The sequence below is a fragment of the Lampetra fluviatilis genome, chromosome 8 (genome assembly GCF_964198595.1).
Source record: "Lampetra fluviatilis chromosome 8, kcLamFluv1.1, whole genome shotgun sequence".
In the NCBI taxonomy this organism is placed as follows: domain Eukaryota; kingdom Metazoa; phylum Chordata; class Hyperoartia; order Petromyzontiformes; family Petromyzontidae; genus Lampetra; species Lampetra fluviatilis.
This window is the reverse complement of record NC_136282.1, coordinates 7,169,277-7,196,058: the sequence shown is the minus strand read 5'-3', so window position 1 is coordinate 7,196,058 and position 26,782 is coordinate 7,169,277. Positions and strand designations below refer to the sequence as shown.

At 41.2% G+C, this 26,782-nt stretch overlaps 1 protein-coding gene across 1 annotated transcript; it reads left to right on the top strand.

Moving 5' to 3' along the window:
* The first annotated feature begins 1,084 nt into the window (after window positions 1-1,084).
* ZDHHC17 (zDHHC palmitoyltransferase 17) lies at window positions 1,085-25,838 on the top strand. The gene is made up of 17 exons (XM_078858963.1): window positions 1,085-1,172; window positions 6,388-6,500; window positions 7,002-7,124; window positions 9,177-9,254; window positions 10,711-10,855; window positions 11,591-11,655; window positions 12,735-12,897; window positions 13,023-13,148; window positions 13,274-13,416; window positions 14,974-15,080; window positions 17,131-17,249; window positions 17,776-17,838; window positions 18,040-18,133; window positions 18,462-18,545; window positions 19,381-19,538; window positions 20,281-20,375; window positions 21,036-25,838. The coding sequence occupies exons 1-17, from the start codon at window positions 1,104-1,106 to the stop codon at window positions 21,172-21,174; spliced, it is 1,884 nt and encodes a 627-aa protein (XP_078715089.1). The 5' UTR covers window positions 1,085-1,103; the 3' UTR covers window positions 21,175-25,838.
* Window positions 25,839-26,782: the final 944 nt, after the last annotated feature.

Below are 26,782 nucleotides of genomic sequence, written 5' to 3'. Positions count from 1 at the left end.
TAATATATAAGTGCTATTGTATAATAGCCTGGTCTCATTCACAAACTTAACCGTCGTAACAGCTAATTATGAGTAAGCTGTTGGTGTAGTGAAGACTGAGAGACGAATGCCAGTTAATAAGTTGTATACAAATTAAATACTGCACCCATATTTGACTTGTATTATTTTACTTTCTATTATTAAATCAGTGCATGTAAAAGAGTAATGCCTTAATGTGATTTAACACGTGTTTTCTGGCTATCCTAACGCTTAGCTCCATTTGCAAATGAAGTATGCTGTATTTAAATATTCCCCTCTAGTTCCCCATTAGTGCAGTCAATTTATTGGCGGTGATAAACATACGGTACTTCGTTTTCTGGCCATTTGTAAGTGGTATAAAGCCTCACTTGGCCGTGCGTCCAGTTTATGAAGTCGCCGCGGGTTTGTGTTCGGCCCTCGGCTGTTTCCCCTCCGTGGCCAAAATCAGCGCGCGCTGCTGCCCCCTCGTGGTGGGGGGAGTCATGGGGGGGGGGGTGTAATGGGGGGGGGGTGGATGAGAGGGGGGGTGTAATGGGGGGGGGGATGAGAGGGGGGGTGTAATGGGGGGGGGGTGGATGAGAGGGGGGGGTGTAATAGGGGGGGTGGATGAGAGGGGGTGGATGAGAGGGGGGGGGGTGGAATGGGGGGGTGGATGAGAGGGGGGTTGTAATGGGGGGGGTGGATGAGAGGGGGGGGGTGTAATGGGGGGGGGGGGGTGGATGAGAGGGGGGGGTGGAATGGGGGGGGTGGATGAGAAGGGGGTGGATGAGAGGGGGGGTCGATGAGAGGGCGGGGTGGATGAAAGGGTGGATGGACGTGAGGGGGGGGGTGGATCAGATGGGGGGGGGTTTGATGAGAGGGGGGAGGTAGATGGGGGGGGGTGGATGACAGGGAGGTGGATAAGAGGGGGAAGGATAAGATGGGGGGGGGGGGTGTGAGGGGGGGTGGATGAGAGGGGGGTGGATGAGAGGGGGGTGGATGAGAGGGGGTTGGAATAGGGGGGGGGTGAATGAGAGGGGGGGTGGATGAGAGTGGTGGCCCCGCCCCCTCTACCCACAATGCCGTGCGCGCCGGGGCCGAACAAGATGGCGGACGGCGTGAAAATGGTTGACGACGAGAAGCAGGCTGGCTGCGCGCCCGTATTCCAGCCCGAGGTAACGTCTCTCTCCTCCCCCCAGCCCGCAGCGACACCGCGACTGCTTGTAGCGTGTGTGTATCGCCGTTTTAACGATTGCGGTGATACCGTTGTTGTGTTGCTTCGATGGCCGCCCCACGCGCTAGGTCTGTAGGCCGAGGCTTTCAGCGGTTTTCCTTTCGGCGGTGCCCAGGAGGGGGAGGCTTTCTCGGTAGGGGTCTCTAGGCGAGGTCCTTGCAGGAGATCTCTTACCCCAAGCCTCGGCGGTCCCGCTTTTGTTATTGTTGTTATCGGTGTTGTTATTCATGCAACGTTTGTGTTCGAGTTGGAGATAGGAGACCGGTTGATGGGTAGGGAGCAATGCTTTTTGATAAGTGACGTCGCGCACGGACTCTGCACTGAATCACTGCTGCAGCATCATTAGGGATGGTTTGGTCAAACGCCCTTTATTCTCTGCATGCATAAGGAAATCCTTAACAAATATGCAACTGAACGTACATTATGTAGACGCAGATGTGCAATCATGACATTTTAACTGCAGTTTACAATATCCTCGTTTACCTCCCGTGCAAAATGTTATCTTTTAACATGGAGGTAATGGAACTTCTCGCCCACGCTATACAGCCGAGATTATGCAATCATTATTTATTCCTTAGCATTGCTGTGCTGTTGGTTCTCTTGGGGAGATTACACGATTACAAGTGGTAAAGCACTGGCGTCAAATGACATTGCATTGAGTAATGGGGCCACGTCTGAGCGGCGGTGCCCTTGCACAGGGTGGTAAACATGCATCACGCAGCGTTTCATACTGTGGTACTTTATGTCAACAAATTCGTTCCTCGGCTACCTTTACACGCGTTTTTTTAGGGTTCACAACTTTAAAAGTAATGTTTAAAATGACTCGTTATGCGTTGGTTAAGTTACTGTGAGCATCTGAGATCGCAAGTGCAGGGTGCCACTCGTGCTGAGCGGTAACTGGAGTGCAGTTGCGCTTAATTACACATCGAGGAGGGTGCTATCCTGAACAGTGCCGCGTTAAGCGAGGTATTGAGGTATACACATTACGGGGCATACATACATAAAACAATGCATGTTTGAATTATATTTGCACTATAACATCAACCCGCAGTCATCCATACGGTTTATCCGTATTCTTGTACAGCGAGATTGAGTTTTCAGGTCCACACGTCTTACAGTTTTAATCCGGGCTTTGCAGGATGAACGTTGAGATGCATAAGGGCACAGGGTGACCAATAACGTCTGAATTGGTCTTTAATAAAGTAGGCACTGATAAAGTGGTTGACAGGTATGAGTCAAACCATCGCACAACTGAGATGAGGGTACGCTGCCTGCTGCATCATACCGTTCAGTCGCGCAGCTCAAGTAGGGTTATTCGTCCTCGGTCGCTTAGAAACCGCGTTCCGTGTTTTTGCTAAAAACGTGCCCGAATCGAAGAGCGTTCGCCTTGTATGGAGGCACATTAAGCGCGACCTTTCCCATCGCGGGGGGTGGTTACGCTCTTGAACAAAGCTGCAATCGGTAAATCCGCGATCGACGAACTCAAAAGGCATAGTGGAAAAACAGGGTTTTGGTTTTTAACGTAAAATTTGAATCATATTTTGATAGTGTTAAATATAACTTGCACTGTACAGCGCCCTGGAGAAGTGAGCACTAATCGTATCAGTGCTGAAGGGAGTTAAAGCATTGTACAGGAGAAACATATGAGTACTTGGCTCTAAGAAAAGCTGTCTCGGGTGTGGACCAATCAACTTCTAGGACAGTGCATATCATTATCAGCGTTTTTTTTTGCATTTTGACTGCTTGTGTTGTGGTTATTGCTAACATGATCCCTTGTATCAAGGTGTCAGTTTTGTACCAGTTGAAAGGGTAAAAACCTATTACTATATTTTGCCACTGATAGTGTTAATGCTTACCCCGAGCTCTCAATACTCTGATAGTGCGCTGTTTTTGAGTTGTACGCCTTTTGGCGTCATCTGGTCCAACACCAATGGAGACTAGGCTCTAAGAAAAGCTGTCTCGGGTGTGGACCAATCAACTTCAAGGACAGTGCATATCATTATCAGAGTTGTTTCTTTTTGTTTGCATTTTGACTGCTTGTGTTGTGGTTATTACAAACATGATCCCTTGTATAAAGGTGTCAATTTTGTACCAGTTGAAAGGGTTAAAACCTATTACTATATGAGGACTTTATTGGGGTATCGGTAATAGCCCCAATAATTCAGATAGCGCATTTTCCTGTACTCGTACGTGGCAGCAGTGGGAGACGAGGTTTGAGGAGCTACTTGGCTCAGAGCATACTCTATGTGCGTATGTATGTGGAATTTCTTTCGCACCGTACGTAGTCAACCGTGATAATCGGAGGTATTGTAATTACATTGAATAACATCTATTTTTACAAATGTAATAGTGACCAGGGGACGGGGTGGGGGTGTCATTGGCTGAGCGAATGTAAACAGAGCAGGCTCGTTTCGTCATCACTGTTGCGTACTCTTCAGTTAATACGTCATATTTAAAAATACCCTTTTTTTATATAACACGCTTTAATGAAATGTACCGTACTCGTAATGGTAAGACTCCACGACTCCAGGAAGTGGCCCCGAAGCTTGCCATAACGTAAGGGACCGTGGTGATTTACAGTTGAGCGTGGACAATTAGACCCAAGCCGAAACATAACATCAAAAAGATGGTTTAAAAAAACATTTTTTAAAATGATAGAATATAGTATTGTCATCAGTATGACATAAGTATACCAATTTTGCAGTCGATACCACATTGGGAAGTGGGTTAAAATTGAGTTACAGGATTTGAGGATAGGACAACAGACAGAGTGAGTTAAATAAAAGCGTGCAAAATATAAACTGTCGTTTTGTGAATTTTCTTTTCATCAAATGTTTACCCAAGCGCGTTATAATGAATCTGCGTTCTACGGGGTCGCTCCAAGGAGGTCTTCCTTTCCAGTATTTCCCTCGTTATTCGCGAGGGATGCGTTCCGGAGATGCTCGTGAATAACAAATTCTGCGGCTAATGATATTCGCCCACAGAAACCTTTTCTTTTAATGGATTACCTTAAATACATAAATTAGCTATTAAATGCATGAAAATTATCTCATCACTTTGTCACATCACATTCTCTCTCGTTGCAGTCGTGTAGAGTGCCAGATGCGATTCGCGGATTGCCAAAATCGCGAATAGCAAGTTCGTGAATAACTGTATATTTAAGTAAACATGAAAATAAAGGTAGGGATAAAAAGACAATTACATTAAATACTCTGCTGTTAAAAAAATAACAAACTAAAATACTTTGCATGAATGTTGATGAAGTGTATTCTTCAGCGATCAGCAAACTATATCTCTGAATTTGGCGTGAATGGTAAAAAACCCACCATAGGTGAAGTTTGAGTGTAAATAGGTTGTATGGAAGAGGAGTTATTGTAGCCCTTTATTTCGTTAACCTTATACAGAACGTACAAAGCACATGTACTTGTTATACCAGTGACATACAGTAATCACCACATTGTCACATTAACTGTATTGCAAATATTTGTCTCCGGACTATTAACATTTTTCTACATTCATGTGTGATCATTTTTGAAAAAAGTGTCTGTATTTAACTCCAGGCTGCACAGGAATAATTTGTACTTTTCATTTATAATTAATAAAACCTAGGCAGCACACAGCCCATTGGTAGGATGACTGCTATTGTGTGGGATTATTATCAGCTTAGCCAGCAGCTTTAGCAGCAGGGAACTTGTCGGGTGCAGCAAACCCTTGGGGATGAGCCCTCCCATCTGGCACCTGCAAAGACTGGGTCACTGGGGAGCAAAATACCTAGCATTAAAAGAGGATGGTTGAAGTGCTCGAAATAAAGATGGGCATTTAAAAGAAGATGCAACCCAGGACACACACAGCTGCTGTAGATGCCCTACCCAAGCTACGTATCAGTTTAAAGCTTTCTAAATGATAAAGCAAGGTTGAAATCACGTGTCACCATAGCCGCTCTCGTGACAAGCATTGACATATGAAAACATGGGAGCGTTGTAAATGGAGTGCCATAAAGTGTGCTTAACTATGATATGTGATGAAACCTAAGACCAGTATCAGCCTGGGCATATTCTATAAGTGGTACGTTTAATCCTTGATTACTTGGTGGGAAATTATACATGTTTCAGCTTAACCATGCTTGCGAAAAAAATATCTATACATGTGTGCAAGTTAATTATGAATCTGTCCCTCAACGCTGGTCAGTGATTCGGTGACCGCTAACCCAAAAACATCCGCAAGTAATCTGATTACTGTTAAAATGGCTGAGTAGCAGGCTCACTGAATTGTTTTGAGCCCGTTGTAGCAATGCACAGGGGGTGATAATTGTGGGCTTCAGGGCTCCTGTCAGTGGTCTCCAAGGCCGTTTTAATCTTTTTAACCTAAATCTGTTAACATATTCCTATCACCAACTTAGTTTTGTTCATTCTTTGGAGAGAAAAAAAGTAGCTGATCTTTATATAATTTTTTTAAAGTTGAGTAAGCAACTGAGTGGTTTTCCATAAATTGTAATATAATTAATTTTAAGTATTAAATGTTAAAATTTGCATATTGAAGAATAACTCGAAATTACCTTTAATTAAACAAGCATTTATGTATGAATTAGCTTCGTCCAATTTTTGTAATTTTAATTATATACATGAGCAGTGTGACATTTAGAATTTTGTAGTGCTTAAAATTGGCCTGTTATTTTTCTACAAAAACTATTTCGGTTTTAATTACCTACTTAGAAAAAACTTAACACATTCGCCAATAACAATACCTTAAAAGAAAAAAGAAAATAGGTGACGTTTCAGGTAATGGTCCTTTTCATTCCTCATAATTACCTACTTAGCTGTTTTCCTCAATAGTGTGCTGGCTGGTATCATAGACCTCAGGCATTACGAATGGGAGTCTGGATTTTTCAGCTGAAAATATAATAGATTAGGTGTAACCCAAATGGACCTAACTTTGACAGTTTCTCAAATTAATACAATACAGTAAATGGCATTTGTGTGTTAATTATGGTATTAACCCCTTAAATTCCCATGCAATAAACATTTGAAAATATGTGATTTAGCAGCTAACTGCAGTAATAAGTAACAATGTGGATGGTTTAGAAATCTGGATGTTCTGAAAAGCAATTGTTTATGTTAATTTTTGATTCATATTATGCTATGCTTGTGCATTTGCAGTCTGAAACGAAGGCCAGTTTCAACAATAGCCAAGGCTTCAACGATTCTTCTGGCAAACCGCAAAAACACCATTCAGATGACTACAGTACCTGGGATATCATCAAAGCAACACAGTAAGTGCAGCCGCTCTACTAGCCCGTGATTGTGATGCAGTGAAGTTATTGCCTTTTCCTATGAACAATTGTTAATTGTATGCAGCACAGTTTATTATTATTATCGTACTTACATATATTCTTATCCAATAAAGTCTCAATTGTGGTACTTTTTTTTCAAGAGGATCCAGCATTGAGATGTTTGGCTCTTTCCATTGATTGAGTGCTTTGCATGCGAGAGGAAAAAAAAACATTTACTTAGAAACTTGTGAATACAATGGGATAACACTCCAATATCTTCATATATTTACAAACTAGCCCAGTTATAGACCTTTGAAACTAGCCCGGTAAGTTTCAGTTTCAAAGGTCTACAACTGAACTACAAATCCTGCCCCAACATTTCTGGTTAATCGGCTTGAGTCACCACACCCAGTTTTAACATGCTCTGTGATACACACTTCATAATAGACACATCTGATATGTGTTTGCCCATATATTAATGTGGTTTGTTGTTGTGCTCAGATACGGGATCTTTGAGCGCTGCCGGGAACTGGTAGAAGCGGGTTATGATGTCCGACAACCAGACAAGGAGAATGTCACCCTGCTGCACTGGGCAGCCATCAACAATCGCATTGATCTTGTCAAGTGAGTCAACCGATTGACAAAGCAGCCGCTTCATTAATGGCCACTTGCTGTGGGGAAATTGCATTCGCACCAGCACAGGAGCATTATTATTTTCAGTATAATCTAGATTTGAAGGTTTCGTGACTGCAGGGATCCATGCTCTTTGGTTCTTTCGGTAAAGTCACGTAGGTATAAAATAAATTAAATCACGACGTTTCGATTGCAACACAAGCAATCATAAGGTGGGAAAACCACAGCAAGAAAAATGTTTTTTGCTGAAGTGTGAGAGAGATGCCGTAGTAGCTCTCTCAGCCTCCCACTTCCAGCCCTGCCCACTTCCCCCCGTCCAGTTTCACGTCCCTCGCCTAGCGTCCACGCAACGCTCCCTTCCCCCTACCCCCCTCTCTCTCCCCACTTGCCCCTCCACCCTCTCTTAACTATATAACCTCTTACTACGGCATCTCTCTCCCACTTCAGCAAAAAACATTTTCCTTGCTCTGGTTTTCCCACCTGATGATGAATGTTTGTGTTGCAATTGAAACGTCGTGATTTAATTTATTTTATACCTACGTGACTTTACCGAAAGAACCAAAGAGTACTTTCAGTATAATTACACCAATGGCCATGGATGGCCATGTGGACGAGATACTCTAGTTTCACAAGTGTGGACTAACTGATTCATAATGTAATAACTTATAGATAATGAGTATTGCTGATATAACATCAATTTGTATTCTACATGAGGATGGAACTTCAGTTATTGCTTCCCAAAAGATGGACTGAGCAGTAATCAACAGGTTATTTTCACTAAATTTTTTCAGATTCGTAAGTTGTACATTATTTGTTTTACAATATTTTTGCAGTTTCTTCTTTGCCTAACCCCCGCACAGTCCATAATGCTGTATAATGCTGTTACTGGATTAGCTCTGGCAGTTCCCGCAGCTTGATTATTTTAATATTTAAATATACATTCTGTTTATCTGCAAAACCTATCATGCACAGAATAGTAGTTGCAGTGTGTCTTCTTAATCAAGAGCAACACTGAAGGCACATCGTGGGTGAATTGGCCTGATGCAAATGCTGAGCTAGTGGAGCATTCGAATCAGGGAAGTTAAAACATACATTGTAAAAAACACAGAAAGAAGGTAAATTAATAGAAAACACGTTTTCTTGCTGATGCTTCCTTTAAAAACACTTTAGTGTTTGTAAAGATGTAATTTTTATCACATTATTTTTGTGCAGTGTTAGTTTGAAATGGGACTTAAATATTGATCTCCGTTCATGATTAAAGGCATTGGTTATGAGGCACAAATGTGTTGTATTTAGACAATATAATGAGGATTTGTTTTCTTCAACCAAACTAGTACATTACAGTATAGATTTGTTGCGTGAAATTCTGTATTTAAATTATTTACGTTAAGATGAATATGTTGGTCAATCATTTCTTTGCATGCACTCTTTATCAGAATTACGTCTTCTGTGGCACTGCTGATATCTATCCCGAGGAATATTATTTCAATCTAGGGCATATGGTGGAAAATGTATCCATGTCAAGTTTTTCCTGCATAATATTAATCTCCCGCTTGCTGATATTACAGATTAAATCTGTCATCTTAATTGGGTTTTATATTTGGTGCATTAAATTGATTAGTTTATTTCATGTGTTTTTTTATGAAACATGTGCATGTGTTTTTTTATTGATTTAACCAAAGGATCAGTATTTTTAATAGATTATTTTGCAACAGCCCATTGTAGTTTGACTAAATGTGGGAAGTTACGTTTATTATACTTCAGTACACTTGCTTAATGGTGAAACCGTGGGATGTTTTAGACCAGCTAGCATCCAAATTAGGATGCTGAATGTTCAATGTAAAAGACAGCATTCTTTAATGGTAAATGTACTCATAGTTTGGTTGTATTTAAAACTCATGTTTTGTCTGAAAATAATTCTCCTCTGCACTGGATTTTATTGAGGAGGGAAACTTCAGGGAGTGACATTTCTGGAGGGCATTGCTTAGCATGTGGGTGGATGAATGTATGATGATATGAAAATCTGAACTTCCTGTTGTGAAGGTTCTATATTTCTAAAGGAGCCATAGTGGATCAGCTTGGAGGAGACCTCAACTCCACCCCTCTTCACTGGGCCACACGGTAATGTGCCAGTCATGGCTTTCACGTGGCCATGGAAACAAAATGACACTGCATTTTACATTCAGAAATTGCAGATTGGCTCCTCTGCCACATGTCACTTTATGGCACAAGCTCTTATTTAACATTTCTGCAGTGCATAAATAAATGTTCTCTTTGCTCTGAATGTGTTACCTTTAAGGTCATACCCTTCAAATGCAATTACTGAGAACATGAGCAGCTACTAGCATCACCGATCCATCTAACTCTCTTGTACAAAGCACGCTGGAGAATTATTGCAATGATTTCAATCACTCTAAGAAATACAGTAATTTGAATCTTGTGTTAGCTGTTCATTGTTGCTACATTTTGTTAGTTAGACCTCTTTAAACTTGCGAAATACATTTGTTAGAAACATCATGGAGTTGCTGTGGGAGTAGGTGCACATTTTCTTCCAAGTGCAGCACATTCACAATTTAATCAACATCTGTGTAGTCACAACTTTCTGAGCATTCTACATGACACTTGTGTTTACAAGCCCTGTAACTGACATGTTTGCACATTATGTTTAAACTAGGAACGCACGTGGTAAAAAAAATACTACGTGATGTAATACTCTATAGTACGCACATAGCGCGTACCGGGTTGAGAGGAAAAGGAGCCCTCCACGTATACTGTACGGGCATAGCGTAGCACGTGGAGGGCTATGTGCGTACCACGTGGACTCAATGTGGAGGAGTCCGACATGGTGTAGTTACTCGAGTCTCATGGTGAGGACCTGTCTAATGAGGTTCTGATGCAGCTAGAACAACAATGAGCTGAGGAAGATGCCGATGAAACGATACTATCACCATATTCTTGGTTCTTTCGGTAAAGTCACGTAGAAGGGAAACAATAAAATAATAAAAATATAAAACAATAAAATTCTCACGACGTTTCGACTGCAACACAAGCAATCATCATCAGGTGTGAAAAACAGCTACTTTTTTCAAATTTTCTTGCTGTGTTTTTCCACACCTAATGATGATTGCTTGTGTTGCAGTCGAAATGTCGTGAGAATTTTATTGTGTTATATTTTTATTATTTTATTGTTTCCCTTCTACGTGACTTTACCGAAAGAGTCAAGAATATGAATCCCTGCAGTCACGAAAGCTTTAAATCAAAAAGATACTACCACCGCGAATATTAACTGGCGTTCATTGCTACAAGTAGCCGTACCAGCAGAAGGCAAATGTTTGCCAGCTGTCTTTGGACAGATTTTTTTTTGCATTCTGCAATCAGAAGATCTGGCGAAGAGCCCAGAAGAGATCCATCTGCTTCTGGTAAATATTCATGTTGCTCCAATTTCATAGACAGATGAAATCCCTTGATCATACCTCTTCATCTATTTAACTCTACCTCTGCTCACCCCAATAGATGCATTCATTGGTACATAGACGTATATGTGCTGTGCATTAATTCCTTACCACCTCTGTTTCAGGCAGGGCCACCTGTCCATGGTGGTGCTGCTGATGAAGTATGGCACAGATCCCTCCCTGTTGGACGGAGAAGGCTGCAGCTGCATTCACCTTGCGGCTCAGTTCCAGCACACAGCCATCGTTGCGTACCTCATAGCTAAGGGCCTGGTGAGTGGAGCGGTGATGCTAAAAATGAGCCCAATCAATGACATCCACATTGATAATTATCAATCTTCTTAATTCTTTTGGTTTGGCAATGTCATTTAAAAATTGAAACTGTAACCGATTCAGTTGTAATCCATATAGATACCAGTGCATTATACTGCATTGGCTGACAGAAAGCATTCATGCATGTCGCTTTTTACCATTTGGATTTATGTCAAGTATAAAACTGACCACATCTCAAGATACTGTAAAAAAAACATTGGCCATAATTATTTTATTGAGAGGCAGTTGTTGATAGACTTTTCAAAAAGGTAGGTGCTGAACCTGGGCTGGAGCAGTGGCAGCGAGTGGACAGTACAGATTGCTGGGGGAAAGGAGTTCCAGACAGTGGGGGGGGGGGTGCAGCAGAAAAGAATGAGCAATCAATCTCCCACCAAATGAATACTTTATATCAATATTCAATATAGTGGCTTTTCATCTGCACCGGGTTGGTGTCGTGGTTATTTTTTATATTGTGGGTAGAATAAGTTTGATTTCTAAGTCAGGTTAATGGGTGAGTATAGCTAAAATTGTCGGGTTTCTTTATTAAAGAGGTTTTGAGGGTGGGTTTGGTTACGTTTAAAGAATCTGGCTTAAAGCATGTTCTTCGAGCATAGTTTAAAATGTTTACCAGACTTTTCATGTTAGTTTGTGCCTTTATGACATTTTTAAATGCAACCTCTGGGCCTGTTATTTCAGGATGTGGACATGATGGACCAAAATGGAATGACGCCATTGATGTGGGCGGCATACCGGACGTACGGGTAAGAGGACGTCCTGTAGTTTGCGCCAGACATGAGAAACGATAGACATTCAGAGTGTTAGCCGCGACAATTATCATCTGGATTATCAGGTTTAGAAAAATACATCTATTTTGCAGTGTCTATCATGATGGTAATTTAAATAAATGCAGCAGCAGTTGTTTGTAGCTGGTTCTTTTGTGGGATAAAATATTGCGCCGTTTGATTATAATTAGTTCCAAATTCATTTTCGGGACTTGTAAAAAAAAACATCAAGCTAGTGCATATGAAAGTAATTTGGAGAACTCTTAAAATTTCAAATGTCGGTTTATAAAAATGTGCTATTGGATTTAAATTGACAAGCAAGCATTTTGTTGTATCCCAAAATACATAATGAAAATAATAATGAGGTCCATGCCAGAAGTCATTCTGGACCGTTATTTTACCAGCAGTGTCTTTTTTTAAATAGGGAAACTCATGATCCATTTTGACATTGTGACGTTATGGGTCACATTAATAGGGTGTGGTATGTTCTCTGTTGTGTTGAGATGCATTAATCGGGAATACATTTAAATTAACAAAATAATTTACCTTTACAATTGTTATATAAAACACATGGTTTATTTAAATATAAACTGAAATAAGTTACATTTTGACTTAATTTTCGTGACTGCAGTAAATCATATTCTTTGGTTCTTTTGGTAAAAGTCACGTAGATAGAAAAATAATACAAATAAGTGACAACTAATGTAGACTGTCGCCTGGTTCTTAATCTGAGTTAGTGTCCTTGCAGTCTATAATGTAGACAGTAGCAATGGTTACTAAGAATGTCAGTACGCTTACTCAGGTGAAGAACCAGGCTACAGTCTACATTAGTGCCTTTTGTTTTTTATTCTTTTTTTTATTCACTTTATTCTTATTTTTTTATCTACATTACTTTACCGAAAGAACCAAAGAATATGAAATAAGATAATCAACTCAATCTAAAGTTCTGAATTTGACCAACTTAAATCATATTGGCATGGTTTAGTGATGAATTTTGTTCTATAATGTCAGTTTCGCTGTAAAAAAAAACATTGCCGTTTCCATTGGCTGTGACGCAGCGTGGACCCAACACGGCTGCTGCTCACATTCAATGCGACGGTGAACCTTGGGGACAAGTTCCACAAAAACACAGCACTGCACTGGGCCGTCTTGGCCAGCAACACCAATGTGATCGGCCTCCTGCTCGATGCTGGAGCCAACGTTGACGCGCAGAACGTCAAGGTGACGGCACATTGATGCGTCACCACAAAACTTATTTCCCTCCTATTTCTGAATTCCATGTTGGTTTAGTCCACAACACACTTTGGTCTATAAATTGAACCCCCCCCCTGCTTCATTATTTGCAGGGAGAGAGTGCTCTCGACCTTGCCAAACAGCGGAAAAATGCCTGGATAGTAAACCGGCTACAGGAGGCAAGACAAGCCAAGGGGCTGGACAATGCCTCCTTCCTGCACAGGTTTAAATCAGACAAGGTATGTCATGTGCATTGTGCCATTGCCTCACTTGGGTTTTTACACTACTGTCAGAGATGCCCTTGGGATCTGGTTCTTTCGTTTCTGTTCTGAAATGTGTACTTGCCTCGGGTGTTCCCATTCAGTCGGTACGTCAGAAAGTGATGCTGGGCACTCCTTTCTTGGTGATCTGGCTGATCGGTTTCATCGCTGACTTGGACACTGGCTCCTGGCTCATCAAGGGGGCTCTTTACGTCGGGGTCTGGGCTCTCGTGCAGTTCCTGTCAAAGTGAGTTCCATTTTGTGGTCTACTTAAAACCCAGGTTTTAGCTGCCATTGTGTAATGGTTACCACACTCCACTTGCAACCAGAGGTCGCCGGTTCCATTCGATCTTCCGGCGTAGCAATTGAAACGGTGGGAAAGTTTCTCAAATCCCCCCGCCTCTTATCTACCTAGCAGTATGAATGGATACACCACAGTTAGTCGATTTAGTAGATCGCATGTGGTGGGGAAAAGTGTGGGTACGCTTACCTTTTCCAACGCATCTGGTCTGAAGAGAAGACCATATACCCTCAAGAGTTCACTCCAGTGGAGGCCCTTGCCCCAGGAATGGCATACGCAAGCAATTGCAGGGCCACACCTTTAGACCCTGGAGTGCGTTCAGAAGTTGGTGAATGGCTGGTTAAGGCTCATGGAGCATGCTCTCTCTGTTATTTCCTATTGGCTCTGCTAAGGTGAAGATAATTGCCAGGGTTATTTGGCCCTTTGGCAACATGTGAATTGCACCCATGGTCTTAGCATTGCATGTTGACTTGCGTTGCACTGAATGGCCACCTGTTGTTAATTTATGAGAATAATACAGAAAAATGGCTGCCGCGGGGTACACTTTCTGCCCCGCCTCCTCCCCCCCTTCTCTCACCCCCCCCTGTAGCCCATCTCTCTAGTGCTGCTGTGGTGATCCACTATACTCCAGTGACCTAGGTGCTGCTGCGGGGTCCACTTTCTGCCCTGCCTCCTCCCTCACCCCTTCTCTCTCCCCCCCCCCTGCAGCCGATTTCTCAGATCTCTCCAAGTGCTGCCGCGGGGTCCCCTCTCTCCCCCGCCCCCTCTCTCCCCCGCCCCCTCTCTCCCCCGCCCCCTCTCTCCCCCGCCCCCTCTCTCCCCCGCCCCCTCCTCTCTCCCCCGCCCCCTCCTCTCTCCCCCGCCTCCTCTCTCCCCCGCCCCCTCTCTCCCCCGCCCCCTCCTCTCTCCCCCGCCCCCTCTCTCCCCCCGCCTCCTCTCTCCCCCGCCCCCTCTCCCCCGCCCCCTCTCTCCCCCGCCCCCTCTCTCCCCCCGCCTCCTCTCTCCCCCGCCTCCTCTCTCCCCCGCCCCCTCTCTCCCCCGCCCCCTCTCTCCCCCCGCCCCCTCTCTCCCCCGCCCCCTCTCTCCCCCCGCCTCCTCTCTCCCCCGCCTCCTCTCTCCCCCGCCCCCTCTCTCCCCCGCCCCCTCTCTCCCCCGCCCCCTCTCTCCCCCCGCCCCCTCTCTCCCCCGCCCCCTCTCTCCCCCCGCCTCCTCTCTCCCCCGCCTCCTCTCTCCCCCGCCCCCTCTCTCCCCCGCCCCCTCTCTCCCCCGCCCCCTCTCTCCCCCCACCTCCTCTCTCCCCCCCGGACTGCCGAGGCCTATATAACCTCGTGCCACAGCAGATCTCTCGCCTACTTCAGCAGTTTTTTCTTACTGTGGTTGTCCCACCTGATGACGATTGCTTGTGTTGCGATCGAAACATCGTAATCTAGTATTTGTCTACCTACGTGACTTTACCGAAAGAACCAAAGAATGTGTAAACATTGTTTCTTTTTCTATTTGCAGGACATTTTTCGACCACTCCATGCACAGTGCCCTGCCTCTGGGCATCTACTTGGGAACTAAATTCTGGATGTACATCACCTGGTTTGGATGGCTGTGGCCAGATATCCTTTGCTTTCAGCAAACCATTGTACAGGAAATTCTCGCCAAATGCGGTTTTACCGAACGCGTGTTTTGTCTATATACGGTTTACTAAATGAGGAATATTTTCTGGAATATGGGGGTAATGTTTTGGCTATGAGTGGTTTGATGCTTCTACATCATTGGACCTCCTTTGCCAGTACCAAAATATAATAATAGGGTTTTCCCCCTTTTTTCTGCCAACAAAACTGAAACATTTTGACAAGGATTCATGTTTGCATTAACCACAAAACTTGCAGTCAAAATGCAAACAAAAAACACACTGATAATATATGCATTGTCCTTGAAACTGATTGGTCCACCCCAGAGACCGCTTTCTTTTGAGCCTTGTCTCCTTGTAAAAAGGTTTCAGTTTTGTTGACAGAAAAAAGGGGAAAAACCCTATTATTATGGTTTGATGCTGCTAAGACGCTCATCTTCGTGTCGAAAAGTAGTGAACGGTCCGGTTGTACTGTCCTGTATATACTGCGGATGAATATTTCATCACCATCTTCCCTCCGCAACACTCAGGCTGCGGTCTCACTTTGTAATCATGACCCAAAATGCAAGTTGAGTGGTGGTTATTGTCGTGAGGAATTCACAGCAAAGTAATGATGTTAGTGCAAAAAGTGTACTTGTCAGAAAGGCTTGCGAGAGGTGAGAGTGCTGCATCCGGTGGAAGTAATATGGTGTGCATGAATCGACTGTGAGAACGATTGAGAAATCGGAAGACAAGATAAGGGGGGGCCCAGTGTTTCTGTCAGCGCTTCAGCCAGTGCTAAAGTGTCTGGTTGCTCGACGTGATCTATTGATCGATAAAACAGAAAAGGCACTTAATTTGTGGATCAAGGAACAGACACAAAGAATACTTCCTCGCAGTGGTAACGGAGAAGGCTAACTGCCTTTACGAACATTTAAAACCAAGCAAAAGTGAAAGTACCAGTACTTCTACATTCAAAGAGGGCCCTTCAACCCTTTGAGCCCTCCAGCACCCCCACAATCATAATTTATAATAAGGAGAAAAAAATCTGTTTCACTGATTTACATGTATTTTGTGTCTGTTTTGATTCATGTGATACCAAGTCGTGGACAATTGTGTAGAGTTAGATGAACAAAGAAGGACTATTTTTCACATGAAGTCTATTATTTGTCGGACACGGTTTTGCCCAACAGCATTTTCCAGGAACGTAACCCCTGCGTTTGGAAAGAGTTTCATGCACGGGGATTGTTTGCTTGCAGTAATTCAGTCGTTAGCTCTGTTTCCTGGAAATTGGGATAAAAATTTCATGGAGGTTGAAAACACTGCATTGGACATCATTTTGATCATCGTGCTATGAGACACATGTAGTCCATTTGAGTGTGATTACTTTCACAAAATAGATAACCTCTTGAGGTTGCTGGATTGATTTGCATAGGGTGACCCGAAAGTTAGGACATAGGGTTATCTTTATTTTAACAAATCACATCGGGTTATTTAATTTTCTTTCCATTTGTTTTCATCTGAGAAGAAAAAAAAATAGATTTGAATAATGATAATAGATAACATTTACTTAATGAATAAACAATTACCATTATTTTATGTCAGTGTTAAAATACATTCAATTACTCATGTGTGTCCTGGCTTTTTGGGCCAACCTGTATAATAGGGTAATGGCTTGTGCTGCAGGTAATCTGTTGCAGTATCACTTGTATCAGAGTCCATCAGAAGGTGATAGGAAAGCCAGTATAAGAACCATCCTTGTTTTTTTATGGAACACAGCATTTTCTTTGTGCAAAGAATGAGTCCAATATACAGAATCATACTTATTGGGTTGGTTGCAGATCATAAATTCAAAGTGAATTTACTGTTCTGGACAATAGTATGTCAAATCTGTGATTCTGGTACATGTAGTGTGCGTTTATTTTTAGTGCCATAATGTGTCTCTGAATATAGTTGACTCTTTCCCTTTAGTGTGTGGATATTGACAATATTTTTTTAATGCACTGTTTGGCTTTGCACTCATTGAGAGTAGTGTTCCTTAACAAGCCATGCACAACTGACCAGCCTTTCCATTCAGGTGCCCTTCTTAATAAACACTGCGGCTCTCTTTTACAACTTCGGCAAGTCTTGGAAATCAGACCCGGGTGTTGTGAAAGCCACAGAGGAGCAGAAAAAGAAGGTAAGATCAAAGGGTAGTTAGTGCCTAAAGTGCTTACAGTTGTTTGAAACAAAAGCCTTTCTGAAAACAGTTTTGAGGCCTTTTAAGGTGATTGCTAATGTTGGTGACATTTCTCTACACACTCACTTAATATGTTTATAACTAATTGCATAGTGTGTTTTTAGTATACACACTTAATGTCCACATAACATTCCAATTTTACACACTCTTTATTCTCGTAGATGGTCATACTTTGTTTACGTCTGCCTGGGAATATTTCTTACATTTTGAGTGACATTTGTAATTTTGTCTTATGTTAAATTGCAAAAAGTGTCTTCCAAAAAATTGGACTCCTAGAAAAAGCACTGAAACGTTTTAAGCCAAATTGATTCTGTTCATGGGTCTATATTACAGATTACAAAAAATGTTATCGTTCATGATGTTTCTGTCCAAATAAGTCTAACTAAATGTTCAAGGATTGTTTTAACACTTTGATTACACGTGCTTGTGTTGTGTACTTGCGTCTCTGTACTTGTGCCATTTTAAGACTATCGTGGAGTTAGCTGAAGCTGGGAGCTTGGATCTCAGCATATTCTGCAGTACATGTTTGGTAAGCAAAAGAGTTACAATTTCTATATTCTTTTATTCACAATATCTTTTTGCTATTGTATATTGCTGGAAGTTCATAATAGTTTAAATTCTATTGGGTTGAGTAATCCTCAATATACTTCACACACCGTTCTTTGTAACAAGAAAATCATGAATTGTTTGCCTCTTGAAACTTATCCAGTGTAATCACTAACATTTTCAGATCCGCAAGCCAGTGAGGTCCAAGCACTGCTCTGTGTGCAATCGCTGTATTGCCAAGTTCGATCACCACTGTCCCTGGGTCGGCAACTGCGTGGGTGAGCATTGCCATCAAAGGTCACCACGTGACGACAGTTCCCATTTTGTGTTTTTTGCACGAGATCCTTAACTTTGATTTTGAGCACACTTGTTTGTTTTCAAGGGATCAAGCTCATTGTGCTGTCGTTCCATTCCACCCATGCCTAAAATATGAACATTGTGGAATTGGGTTCTCACCAAATTTCCACCAAGCAGTATTGCATCAAGTGGTCTCACCGATTGAGAGCCTTGCTATTAAGATGAGAAACGCTAGAGAAGTGTTTTAACAGCTCAAGTCATACAATCATTGGTTCCTTTGCATATGTTGATTTTTACTCTCTTGTCAAGGTGCCGGAAACCACCGCTATTTCGTTGGCTACCTCTTCTTCCTGCTGGGAACTATATGCTGGCTGATCTACGGGTGCATCATATGTGAGTGATAAATTGTGGTTTAAACATTCGGGGTTACTCTTAGAAAATAACTTTTCTATTACATGTTTTTAAACCATGGGACCTTTGCCAGTACCAAAATATGCTAATGTTTTACCTTTTTTTCTGGAAACAAAACAGGTATTGAGATGTTAAAACACCAAACTGAAACCTTTTACAAGGCATCATGTCTGCATTAACCACAATACTTGTGGTCAGAATGCAAACAAAAAACATACTCTGATAATATATTGGCGTTGTCTTTTAAACTGATTGGTCCACACCAGAGACAGCTTTCCTTTGAGCCTCGTCTCAAATGGTGTTAGACCTGAGGGCGCCTTTTGGTGTGTGTTTTTTTTGTTTGCATTCTGACCACAAGTATTGTGGTTATTGTAGACATGATGCCTTGTAAAAGGTTTCAGTTTCGTGTTTTAACATCTCGACACCTGTTTTGTTGCCAGAAAAAAGGGGAAAACCTATTCTCATGTTTTTAAACGTTTGTTTTTTGCATGCAAATTCAGTGTTGCCGAAACTTTCATATTGATACATTTACATGCAAAGTAAGAACTAGATTATACAGAATGTGGTGGCTAATTATATCATGTATATCCGTTTTATTGGTTTATGGAAATATCCTCAATATATTTTGGCCAACAGATTATGGTAGATTAGTCTTGGAGTTTAATACATTTTAAGTCATAGTTAACTTGGTTCTGACTTACCAAAACACCTTATTCCACATCAGTTATATCTCCATGGAATTCCAGGACGGCATGTTTAGTATTTGAGTCTGGGTATCCATTGTGGTCAACGTTGCGTTTGGATTGTTTAACCGCAGTCTGGAGCCGGCGGTGCCACACGACGTACCACACGGATGGCTTCTGGACATACGTGTCCCAGGTGGCTATGTGCTCGCCCTGGATCTTCTGGATGTTCATCAATAGCCTCTTCCACCTCACTTGGGTCACCATCCTGCTCATGTGTCAGCTCTACCAGGTGTTCATGTTCTCTGATTGTCCTGCTTACACTGAGTACAGACTGCATAGGATTGTGCTATTGCCTCTCGACCCACTAAGTTTGTTCTGGCTCTGGTCAGTGTGATACTTATTATTGTGTTGTGGGTCATTTCACTCTGGAAATTACATTTCAGATGCAGGTCATATGTGCATTCCATACTGAACATATGTGTATCGGGTTCAGCTATACACATGCATCTAATATCTGTCCATATAAACCTAGCATCGCAATTACTTGCGAATCATAAAATGTAACAGGGTAAACATGCAACATTATTTCATACCTTTCAATCGTGTTCTTAATATGAGTGTAATTACTAATAGGTAACATATAGACATACCCTGGTTTATGCCCAGGATGCGTTCCTGAAAACCAGAACGTAAATTTAAAGTGGGCAGGTAAGAACTTGGTTGGACAGCGCATTCGTGCGATCCGTGTCACGCGGCGCAAGCTGCGTGGGGCGGGGCGTCACGTGGTGCTGAGCCCACCCGAAGCGCTCTATGAAATACAAATCAAGGGCGTGGCTATGCACGACAGACAAATAATCCCTGGTGGGCAGTGTGGTACTGTTGTTCCTACCTGTATAATTACAAAACTGATAATATTGTGTTGCTCACCCATGTTAATGTGTCAGATGCAGTGTGTTTGCTTTTACAAGTAATGATTGGGAGAAAAAAAATGTTGCCTTTGTTTTAACTTGTGTGATGATGTTTCTTTAAAGATTTCTTGCCTGGGAATAACAACCAATGAAAGGATGAATGCACGAAGATACAAGCACTTTAAAGTGACTGCCACAACCATTGAGAGCCCATTCAAGTGAGTGATTGTATGATACATTTTATAGCTGTAACAATTTGTTGTGTTCTTTTGCAAAAATTGATGTGGTGGCAAACATTTTTTGAAAAGCTTCAAAAGTCACTGAAATGGAAGATAGTGGGCAGATAGTAACACAGTAAATGTGTGTGAATTTGCACAGACATTTGAGTGTTAAACTCCCCCTTCTAAACGTGTGGATTTTCTCTGGGCACCGTGATTACCTCCCGCAGCACTCCAAAACTGTTCAACATTCCAAGGGATAACCTGCAGAAAATTGTACTGAGAGTCATTACGGCTTTCCTGATATAAAATACGTAACATTAATAACGAAAGTCTTCAGTCATACAGCTTTGTCAGCCTGGAACAAACAAACATTACAGCTGGTTGAGAAGTGTTGTACTTAAGTCAACGTGTGAAGTTATCTTATTCAGTTAAACATTTAATTCCACTTGTTTTGAGTTAAATTGAGTGCACGTGGCCTCTTAAACAGTTTCTTCCATTGTAAAGCGGTAAACTTGGTCAGTGAATGTTTATCTTTACAATGTATATTGAACTTCTTTCGCACCGTACGTAGCCAACCGTGCTAATCGGTCATGATCTCTCTTCCTCCCCTTGTGGCCTCATTTTGTTTCTCCTCCACGATCTCGTTTCACCCTGAAGTCACGGCTGCTTCCGCAACTCGGTGGACTTCTTCCAGTGCCGCTGCTGTGGGCTGTGCCGACCCAGCGCTGTGGACTGGACACGCCAGTTCTCCATTGAGTATGACCAGAGTTCCGGCACGGGCTATCAGCTGGTGTAAGGGCCAACGGGCAAGGTCGTGTGCGAAGCTTGCTGGTGTGTGTGTGTGCAGGTGGTTGATACTGACTGTACGTTCTTGCTCTCTTCGAGTGGCAAATTTTGAACGCTGAAAACCTTAAACAAATATTGTTATTTATTAATGTTTTTGTTTTGCATTGAGGCTGACAAAGCGTGCATGCATATACACAAACACATGCTATTTAAAGCTTTAGTTCAGATTTGGTAATACAAAGTTTCACCTAGCATTCATGAGATTGCACCACTTTGATCGGAAGTTCTTTGTGAAATGTGAAAACATCATGGCCATAGTTTTAGTAATTGCCAATTATTTTGTTGGTTAATCTGCTAGTTTAGAAAATCAGATCTAGCATTAAGTGTACTTTTCCAGTGTTATGTATCTTTTTTAATTGGTCTCTAAAAATGTTTATGGTCTTGGAGTGAAAATGCACATTCAGTGCATTTTAATTAGCTATCTTGGTTTTTTTTCTTCCCTATCATCAAAGTGGTACACTCTCTTGACCCATGCTATTTCATTTCCTTGCAATTAGTGAGGGGCAAGAGTTGGAGGAGTAGTGAGACTGAAAAAAAAGTTTTTTTTTAACAAAGGATGAATGCAAGTGTGTTTAACATTCGGTGAATATTCAGCCCACTATCAAACCAAATAAAGATTGTATGTATGCATTATAGCAGGTGAGTCTTACATGTATTAAGCTTACTATGAACAGAAAAAAAAAACACATAGGTTATATTAAACAATTTTAACATGACACCATTTTACACCCTTTTGGATGGTAGTTGTCAGTGGAATGCCTTGTTTATGTAAATGCGTCAGGCCCTCTTTGCTGTTAAATGTCTCACATTATTTTAAAATTAGAGGTTATTTTCAAACTTGCAGATGCTTTCGAGTGTACAGATTTGTGTAATTTGTAAGTTTCATTTCAGGTACAGTAGAGCCAATACATTTGTGTCTATTTAGTGGTGAGCTTGATACATCTATAATGTTCCATTAACATTTTTCAATGTGTGTTGTTCCACGTTTGTTTTCTGTTGGAATGAGCATGCAGCACATTTTGATAATATTGACATCCCAATTTGTAATGATGCTGGATATTGGCATTAACCATATGACATCTTGATCGCTTTTGCATGTCTATGAATGTCTTTCTGTTCACTAGATTAAATTATGAGAAAATGCATTCTCACACAATCTGGAAAATGTGTTTTCAGTTGAAGGCCATGCAAGTGTTTGGTAGACATCACATTCTCATGTTATCTGAAATCACACGGACTAATTAGCAAGTTATAGTTTTCTTTTTAACACCAATGGTACTTGACAACACATTTGGATGGTGTATAGTTGAACAGGAAGCACCAAGCGGTTTATTGACATTGTCGAGATTAATGTGTACGGAAATCCTCTTTGCCCAGCAGATCAAATATTGACTGGTATTGTCTGCGTAGTAATCGGGGGAAACTTTAAGGAATATGAAATTAATGTAGCTGTGGGATTTTTTTGCTTTCGTTTTACCAAACTACTGTATAAATGTGCCAGGATAAGTTTACCCATAATGCAATAATGGCATGATGACAGAGCAGGTTACTATTCATCGTGGACATGTTGGGTTCTGGTGAAGGTGTATGTACAGTCACAATTCATGTGGCAATTAAGGCACTCTTACCTCTGACAGACGCATCATTAATGCTGGCACACAGGCCACGTTAATGAGAAGCAAGTTTGTTGCCAAGAGATCATGCCTCCAGGCCGTGTAGGTTAAGTCCATATTGAACACCTCTCACTTGACCAATATGATTGAGAATCGTTTTTTGGGTAAGATCGTGGAAGTAAAATGTATGTCGTACACCCTCTTTCCACCCGACATAGCCAATTGGTAAAGTTGTCACGAGAACATACGTGCCATTTCATTACTGCTTCAACAGACCAGTGTTGGAGAGCAATCCAATTGTTACCCAACCGTTAAAATATTGTAGATTTGAGGGTGTACGACACACATTTGATTTCTGAAACCCGACCCAAAAATTACAAATCCATATGAATTATCAGTGGCTGACAATGTAAAAATCATGGGCTTGATTTGAATTGTTCCAATACGTCAAGGTTAGTTGCACAGATTGCCCAAATAATCATGTGCTATCACTTGTTTGCGCTCTGTTATACGAAATGTAAATGTATGTTTTGATAGGTATCCTGAAAACAGCTGCTATAATTCTGAAGCTATTCAAGTACTGTATTTGGTATCGTGAAAACAATACAGTACAAGGTCAAAAAAGATACGGTGTCTTTGTGAATAACATTGGTATGGTTATGTAATACTTTCCCCCAGATAATTAAAAAATATTGGATCCGAAGATTTAGTGTTAATAAAAAATCCCCAAAATTTTATTTAAAGCCAAGATTCATTTCTTTGCTCATCAAAACATTAAAATACTGTAATTTTTAAATGAAACGTACCTTCATATACCACATAATTATGGTTTTCTGTAATAGTCAGCCACAAGTCAGAAGTTGCAGGCAGCAACCAAAAGGTTTTTGCTTGGTCACTGTTATTTTCATAGTTTTTGATAAAATTATCGAAATTATATCATAAGCATGGGGAAGTGTGATGTTTATTTTCAAAAAAATAATGTTTTCTTTCTAGCCATTGTGTTTAGATATTGATGTGATATGGAGCTGTCATTGTTTGTTACATCATACTTAAGTGAAATCACGTGACAATTTAATTGTTTTCAATTTGATCTAATTTGGGTGGGAGAAACGGGGTAAAAAAAGGGATGTAATGTGAATGACGATACAAGCTGTCAGCAAAACAAAGCAAGTAATTTGTATATAATGGAGGCTGTATAAAGCTGAGTGATAATTTCTTAACATTTATTTCTATGTTAGCACTGTAAACTAACCAACCACGTTTCGCCAGTATGCACAAATTGTTACAATAGGCTTGTTGCTGCCTGACTTCTATTGGCTCCCCCGACCTGCTTGAAAACGTCCTGGATAAAAGGCTGCAACTACGTTGAAAGTACCATGCAAAGAAATATATATCTGTGGACATTGTTAACTTAGCGTTAAGCAGCCACAAAATTAAAAGCTTGTAGCAGTGAACAACACTTTCTAATTGATTTTCTTAGGCCTCGATTAAGCAATTGTTATGGCTCCTGAGATCTTGTGTTTTTATGTTGAACAGAATAATTAATATAGGGGCTTAAACTATTTGTGGCAATTAAGGAAACGTGTGAAAGTGTGCTAGCACATACCTTGGTTGAAATAACGAGACAGAAACTGGGCAAGCAAAATGTAAACGAGTGCCCTCAAAGGCAAGACAGGGTCTTCCCATCAGTGGAAGACATGGTGTGGCTGTTGCATACAAATTCATGTTACTTATTGCATACTTCAATTAATTTTGTATGTAATAGCCTCACCCTGAAATCAGTGCTCTATAAAGTTTGAGCTTAAGCATACGTGTTGAATTGGGTGCAGACGTGTTCCACTGAGTTTTCATGATAACATCATAGTCGCCTCGTATTAAGTGTGCGTGTGTGGGTGAATGTTAAAGGGCCCAGGTAGAGTCATACAAATGAAACATGCAATTTGCAATATTTCCTGTTGAAAAAAATGCTAAATTGTTTGAAACAAGCTCGCATGACTACAAATCGTATTGCATCAATGTTTACAAGGTTTGTTTTATGCTTGGTGCATATCATTGTGTTCGGCAGTCTGTGTTGTGTGCTAGAAAAAAAATTCTTGGTGTGAACAATTTAAGGGAAAATATGTACCTTAGACACTTAAGGGTATGGTGAAAATATATAAATATTGACTTTGCTGTGTACAGTTGTTGGTTGTAGTTGTGCATTGCCACTTGCTGTTCTAGGACAGGAGGCCAAGCAATGTTATAACGTTTATCATTATAAATTGTGTAAATGATGCCCAATCTGAGAATAGGGTTTTCCCTTTTTTCTGGCAACAAAATAGGTGTTAAGATGTTAAAACACCAAACTGAAACCTTTTTCAAGGAATCATGTCTGCATTAACAACAATACGTGTGGTCAGAATGCAAACAAAAAACATACTCTGATAATATATGCATTGTCTTTGAAACTAATTTGGTCGACATCAGAGACATCTTTTGAGCCTAGTTTCAAATGGTGTTAGACCAGAGGACACCAAAAAGGCGCCCTCTGGTCTAACACCGTTTGAGACGAGGCTCAAAAGAAAGCTGTCTCTGGTGTGGACCAATCAGTTTCAAAGACAATGCATATATTATCAGAATGTTTTTTGTTTTCACTCTGACCACAAGTATTGTGATTATTGTAGACATGATTCCTTGTAAAAGGTTTCAGTTTGGTGTTTTAACATCTTAACACCTGTTTTGTTGCCAGAAAAAAGGGGAAAACCTATTCTCATATTTTGGTACTGGCAAAGGAGGTCCCATGATGATGCCCAATCTCATAAGCTTAAACATTCTGACATTTGCTGTATTGGAACAACTTGGTTGTGTTAAACCTTCTTGTATATTTGATTTTCTTTTTATATAAATGATTTATTTATGAGATGTGCCATAATTTTATTTATGTATAATTTCTATTTGAGTTAATGTAAAGCCGAATGACCGTAATATCTGACACTTTCAAAAATAAACTTCGTGTTCGACATTTCTTTATAGATGGCTGCTTGTATGAAACGTGGTTCGGTCTTCCACATTTTTTTGTGTTACAGTAAAGTGGTTCAGGTTTGTAACGTGTTCCCGCTTCAGTCTACATGTCAATAAAGCAAACGCTTTGAGTAAATAAGAGAAACCGTTTCTCCGCTTCAGACACCTTGGATATTGTGGTGCATCATCGTAATCCAGTCGCTGGAAAGTAATATAATGGATCTTAGAGTAATGGCGCATGCTTGAACGACCATATATATAGACTTCCAGAATTTTCCAGATGAGGGCGATATTTCATCATGATCAGTATCACCAGTATTTCTCATCTCTAAACTATTCTAAATGTGACTTTCTCAGGAACAAAGCCTTTTCGCACGACTCATTCTGTAGATTTGTTCGTTGCCAATTTGGCCATCCATGACCAAATGCAACAGTCGAATTCTAAGGCTATTTTGTGCACTCTTTAGACCTGTTAATTAAGCCATGGTCATTATGCTGGAATGGCATGTTATTCTCACGTGTCCCCTCCCACATACCCTAACTATTCAACTGTTTTTACTCTTGGCCATTCCTGGTAATATTTTCAGCATCAATTCAACCACGTATCTGGGTTGGAATTGCCTTTTCAAGGCAGAATGCGCAAGGGCCATGAACAGAAAGAACATTTTGTTTCCTAGATAACCCAGGAGAGAATGTTTTAAGAGGTAAACGTTTAAAGCCCTCAGTCGTCTGCTTACTGATGAGTTCGTGAAGGCCACTGTGAGTTGTCACGGCCATACTAATCAGCCGCATTGCACCGGTAAGCAACCAATAAATCACATCCCAAAAAGAGGTGCCCTTCAAATTAAAGCTCCACTTAACTACGTAACATGTCTGTGAAGCAGTATGTACTTTGAATTTAAATGGACGGAGTTTGAATTTTGCCGCATAGATTTAAAGCAGACA

Excerpts from the sequence above, each read along its gene's own strand:
- ZDHHC17 (XM_078858963.1), top strand. The coding sequence starts at position 1,104 with ATGGCGGACGGCGTGAAAATGGTTGACGACGAGAAGCAGGCTGGCTGC. Across the intron at positions 7,125-9,176 it reads AATCGCATTGATCTTGTCAA|GTTCTATATTTCTAAAGGAG; the intron begins GTGAGTCAACCG and ends CCTGTTGTGAAG. Across the intron at positions 11,656-12,734 it reads GCGGCATACCGGACGTACGG|CGTGGACCCAACACGGCTGC; the intron begins GTAAGAGGACGT and ends GCTGTGACGCAG.